Source organism: Drosophila innubila (assembly GCF_004354385.1).
Source record: "Drosophila innubila isolate TH190305 chromosome 2R unlocalized genomic scaffold, UK_Dinn_1.0 1_C_2R, whole genome shotgun sequence".
In the NCBI taxonomy this organism is placed as follows: Eukaryota; Metazoa; Arthropoda; class Insecta; order Diptera; family Drosophilidae; genus Drosophila; species Drosophila innubila.
In genome coordinates, this window is record NW_022995374.1 from 15,414,247 (window position 1) to 15,420,246 (window position 6,000).

The window sequence follows — 6,000 nt, forward strand, 5'->3', positions numbered from 1 at the left end:
TGTTATATGAGTATAATGGCAAAAAGCTTTTTATAATTCATTATTTGCCAAAAGCAACGAAAAATTTGGCATTTCATTTGCGCAACAAGAAGTAGTTGTTGTTGTTGTTGATGTTGTGGCTGAAACAATAAAACACGAGGCGTGAAAATGCCAGAGGCTCAACATTTAACACCAACTACGAGTACAGGAGAACACACACACACGCACACACGCATATCCCAGCGGCCAAGTCAAACAGGATAATTGCCAGGCACGCAGGCAATTAACACCGCTTCACCGGATGAGGGGAAAGTGGGCAGAGCGGGGGAAAGGGGAGACTGCATGACAATGCGTCGCAGCTTATGCCACACAAAAAACAAACAGTGCCACAGTCAGTTAAACGTGGTGCAAGCTTCGTTTCAATGGCCGCTTGATATTTGTGTTTACTTAATTGAGGCAACTCTTATTGTTGTAAGTATTGTTGTTGTTTATTTACCAACTATTAATTTACCATATCCACCCTCGATTGGAGTGAGAAGGAACTCAACGTTACCTTTTCCCCACTCCCACAAAACCAATTGCAACTTTTATTGATTTCAAATCAAAGCTGTGGCACAAACCGTAAATTGTGGGTGGCTTGGTGGCTTGGTAGTTGAGTGGTTGTTCTATTTGAAATGCAATTGCAAGCGGCAACATTTCATTTTGCTATTGCAACAGAGTCAAGGATAAGCCAGGCTGTATCCTGGCCAAAGCACTTGAGAATTGAGAAACAAAAAGCTTGGCAAGCAATAAAAATGGCAAAAATTTATTTTCACAAAACTTGCGCGCGGGCAAAAGCTAAACAAAAAGTGTTGAATGCCCCATGCTCAAAAAGTATGCAGCTGCAAAACATAGCAAATAACCCCAAAACACAACATAGCATCCAAGAGTATGGGAGAGAGTGTAAAGAAAGGCTAGGGAAAACCAAGAGATACCCTGGACGTAAAGAAAGTTAAAGATATTAAAACTAAAGCTATTATTTGAAATGCAATTGATTGAGATAATATAAGAAGAACGTGTTCCGAGTTAAGTTTTCGCTTGAATTTAGTTTTTTTAACTCTTAATCACTACACAGATATCAGGAAAAGGAAACTTTCAGCAGAAAAATAAAATTTCCTACACTGCCTTAAATTTATGTACACAGCTAATCGACCCCTTTTTGACACCAATTGCCATTGCTGGGTATGAGAAAATATGCTCGTGGAAATGCAGCTGACGCAACGCGTCGTGGGGATCGGGATCGGGATCGCTGTCTAGTTGCACACTCATCGGGTCATGTTGAAAAGCAAAAACTTTATTTCGGTTTCAATTTGCGATAAAAACAGCAGCAGCAAGGCGGCCAAATGGCGACAACAGTCGCCAGGGCCGCGGCAATGTCCACAAATGAAATTTAACAACTAGACGAGGACATTTGGGGCCGTTACTGAAACTGGGTGGAGTTGAAAGTCATCCTTGGGGCTGCTTTGACTTGGCACAAAAGGCAAGAAATGCATTTGCTGTCGCTGCTTGTTTTTCAACATTCATAATAAATTTTTGTGCCAGGCCCATGACCACGCCCACTCCCACTCCCACGCCCAGTCGCAAGCTCTTGTTTTCCCCCGTTAATTCTCTTCACAAAAACAACAGCAAATTTCAGGCAGGACACTTTTTTTGTGTTGCTCCTGTTGCCAGCTCATTGCTCGCAGAGTTGAATTGTAACGGATGCTGAAGCTGCTCACTGAACTTTATATATAAACAGGATATGACAGGCAGGAAGCTTACTCCTCTCTCCACCCCTCAAGTGCAATGCTAAGCTTCCTCTTTTCCCTCATTTTTATCTTGTCGTTGTTGTTGCCTGCATTTTAATGCCAGCTGCCGGCTCCGGTTGGACTATCTTAAGTTACCATTGGCTTAAACTAAACGCCGCTCCAGGGCAAACAACTCCACTGAGGTGGCAACAACAAAAACTCTCCATTTATCTAAATATTTGATGCTATGAGTATACTCCTATGTAATGCAGTTCCCTTAAAACACTCACAGAACACACATATAGTATAAGTGTAACGTATCCAAGCAAGTACGAAAAAGCATTTGAAAAAATTTGAGAAAAATGTACATAAATGTACGTATCTTTATGTATTACTCCCACCGATATCCATAGGATTTGTCCATATAAGTATCTCAAAACCGAATTTAATTCTACAAACTTTATTTAACATGTTGTGTCCTTTAGTTTAATTTATTTATTTATGTGTGATCCTCTTTTTTCAATTGCATTTATTTTCAAAGTTTAATCTGTGATATTAATTATCATAAGTTACTCGTGTCATTTTCCAATATATTTTAATTTTTTTGTATACTGTTTGAATAACTCCATTTATCTTCATTTCTACAGTTATTTGATTTAATTGAATAAAATTAACAATTTTAATATTTAAAAGCATATGTTAATATGTATATTCTGAAGTTTACTCGTATATTCATTATATTCAAATTGATCTCAAAAGCAATTTATGAGAAAATATGTGTCATCCAAACACGTTGAAAATAAATCAATAAAAACGTAAATAAAAACATTCATGAAAAAAAGTTTATACAAATTTTATTTATCGTTAAACAACACTGAAATGCCAAAGGAAATGCTTTAGTGCGGCTTAAAATATTATTGTGCCTGCAGTTGACATGCCAATCAAAGTGCTTAAATTTCGAATTGAACTATAAAATTTATGGCCCTAGTGAAGTCAATATATTTTACCTACATACGAGCATAAGATTCGCATTAAGTATATATGTTCTATCAATAGTTATAGTCGGATGGCTGGCGACTGTAAATCTGTGAATGACACTAGCACGAATTGTTCATAAATCACGCATACGCAATGCTTTCCAATGGCAAATACTATAAATTATCAAGACGACACAATAAATAAGTTGAGGCTGAAGCTGAAAATAAAACTGTAATATGCAAGAAGAGGGAAACAGAGGGAAAGATAAAGGAATCGAAGATGTATGAGACACAAATGCAATCAAAAAGAAAAAACAAAAAACGAAGAATTGCTGCATTTAATTAGTTTGCATATCGAAAGTAATCGAATTGCAGCTACCCTGTGTTAAACCATGCTTACTGTTTTACCTTTTTTTTGTTTACTACAAACGATTCAACTTACTGAATAACAAACAATATAATAAATAAGTAACCGCCGTGTTTGGGCTTTTGAGTAATATGAAATTCTTGAGTGCAACAGCGTAAAAATCAAAACATCAAAAGTTGTGAGGCTCAGCAACAATAACAACAACATCAAGAAATGTGGCAACAACTTTATCCAATTTTTTGTGTGTGTGAGTTTCTGTGTGTTTTTGCGCTGAGTCGAGCATATAGCGCATAAGCACGTACAAATCGCATTTCTTAGGCGCTCCTTTGGCGCTGGCCTTATCCTTTTTTATGTTCGCCTGAAAGTATGCTATGGAAAAAGGCAACGCTTGTTCGGCTGTCAGATTTACTTGTCTTGCGTGTGTGCATGTGTATGTGTGTGTGTGTGTGAGTGTGTGCTATAAATTGACAGCTAAATCTGCAAAAACATGATAAGACAAGCGACATGCCAATGCGGCCAAGGATTCCAAGGATTCCCTACTACCTACTACCCATTGTATCTTGTATCTCTGTATTTTATATCTGTATCTCATCTATTTGGGTCTGGCCTCTATTTCGATTTAACTCAATAACAACAAGAAGAAGAATAAGAACAACAACAACATCAACAACAAAATGCGAAATTGCTTTTCGATTTATTTTTATACGTCTGCCAAGTTGCGAGCATTGTGACAAATTAGTGTTTAGCTTTTTTGTTATTGTTTGTCTCTCGATGTTGTTATTGTTGTTCTTATTTGTTGTTGTTGTTGTTGTTCTTGTTGTTGCTGTTGCTGCTGAGCTGGCAGATATTATACGATTTTATCAGCATTTAAGCCAAAAACATAAGCACAAATTTAATTGAGCGTTAGAGTAATAGCAACTTTGCTGACTTTTCAATTTGTTTTCCGTAAACAACTCGAACAAGTTTATTAAAATGTTGCTATTTTAATATGCTTGCATATTAGACGAAGATAAAAGAAATGAGCAATTTTAAGAATATTACAAAGTCAACTAATAAATTGTTGCACGAAAGTTGAAAATAATTGAAAGTTAAGGAAAATTAATGCAATAATTCAAATTAAAGATTTTAAAATATTTGTTTTCTGATTTAAATTTTGGGAAATAAATATCTAATATATACTAAATATCTTGAGTAGAATTTTATGTAGAACTGAAAAATAAAAAAAAAAAACATTGACAGTCAAAGTTTTGATGAAAACCGACTTGTTTTATTTTTCATAATCAGAAATACCTGGTAAAAAATTTGTTATCATTTTAAAATAAATGTATTTCACTGATTTAATGATATAGTCAAACTTCTGCTCTTATGGCGATTTTTCATTCAATGTTTTAGTTAACTAACTATCTTAATTAATATACCGTTTTTTTTTCAATAATTCTAAATAAAATTCGTATTTCAATTTAATCTGCGCTCTTCCTTTTTAGCGAAGTAAGACTGCATTTTATTTATTTTAATTTCTAATGCTCATGCCCCAGAATAAAATGACATTTTCCGAGTATTTCGCACTTACCTAAGGTCTTGGTCCATTGAGCGGTGGGTCGCCAATCGGGATAATGTTTGGGGAAGAGTTCTCGGGTCCAATAGGTGTGCAATACGACCTTATAGACGGCAAGGCGGTCCAAGGTGCAGCCAGTGAGCGGAGCTGGCTGTGTGGCAGCTGAGGCAGCCGGAACTGGAGCTGGTGCTTGGGGCGTGGTAAGCGTGGGCGTGGCACCATCTCCATTTGCATTTACATCGGTGTAGTAGTAATTACGATTGGAAGCGCCGACGCCGACGCCAACGCCAGCGCCGCTGCCAGCGCGATAATTCCCATTCACATTGGCAGTGTCAAAATTGATAAGCTGTTGTTGTTGCTGTTGTTGCTGATTGGCCACGGTATATGCATATATGGCCGGATTTGATATGAAGGAGGCGCCATAGGAGCTGGCAGGCTGCGCTTCAGCTGCTGCCAGCGTCAGCGTCAACGTCAGCAGCGTGCAGAGCGTCGCTGCCAGCAGCTGGTCGTATTTAAGTTTCGCTTTCATTTCTGTCGATTTACTTTACAATCTCTTTATTTATATTTCTTATTTTATTTTTGTCAACTTTTGGCTCGTTTCTTTTTGTATGCAAGCGGCCTGTGATATTTATAGAATTTGATTGGATTTCATATTCTTTTTTAATTTATTTAGCTGGTTTTACACTTTACATTTGCCGCTGCCTAAAATAAATGCACGCGCACACACACTCGCACTCTCGCACACACAGACATCGCAGCCGCACACACGCACGCACGCACACACATACATGCATACATGTGTAGATGAAACGCGCGCGTGCTTATTTTTGGGTTCCTTTTTATGCTTGAGATTCACGTGGAAGCGGCGAGCCAAAGACCAATAAAGAGAGCGCTAAATCAAACCGTTCGCGTGCAAAGTTCGTTGCGTACTGAAAGCTGAGCGCATGTTGCGGCAGGCACTGTGTCCCCAAATGTCAATAACAGCAGCATAACATTCCATGCAGCAAGCAGCGAGAGCGCAATTCAGAGAGAGCAAGAACGAACAGAACTGGTGAGAGCGATTGCCTTGGTACTTTTCTGCTCTGTGTTGGGGAAATTTTTTACGTTTTTTCGGTAAAAACAAAAAAGCAGCCTGTTGAGCCTTGACTGTTGTTGTTGTTGTGGTGTTGTGGTGTTGTTGGTATTGTTGACCTGAAGGCCTAAGGCAGATTATTGCACATTTCCTTTTTGTCATTTTCATTTGAATGGAAGCGTTAATGAAGCACCGCTTGTCATGCAATTAACGGTAACAGCAACAGCTCCCTGCCTAACTGTACTTGTCTTAACGACAGCAACAACATCAACAAGAACAGCTGC

General features: G+C 38.1%; 1 protein-coding gene across 1 annotated transcript in view; it reads right to left on the reverse strand.

The window, feature by feature from the left end:
• The window catches only part of LOC117783322, a 49,717-nt gene extending 44,148 nt beyond the window's left edge, over positions 1-5,569 (reverse strand). Inside the window, exon 1 of the mRNA XM_034620688.1 lies at positions 4,660-5,569. Within this exon, the coding sequence (XP_034476579.1) occupies positions 4,660-5,173 (514 nt within the window). The 5' untranslated portion in view covers positions 5,174-5,569. The remainder of the gene's footprint in view (positions 1-4,659) is intronic.
• Positions 5,570-6,000: the final 431 nt, after the last annotated feature.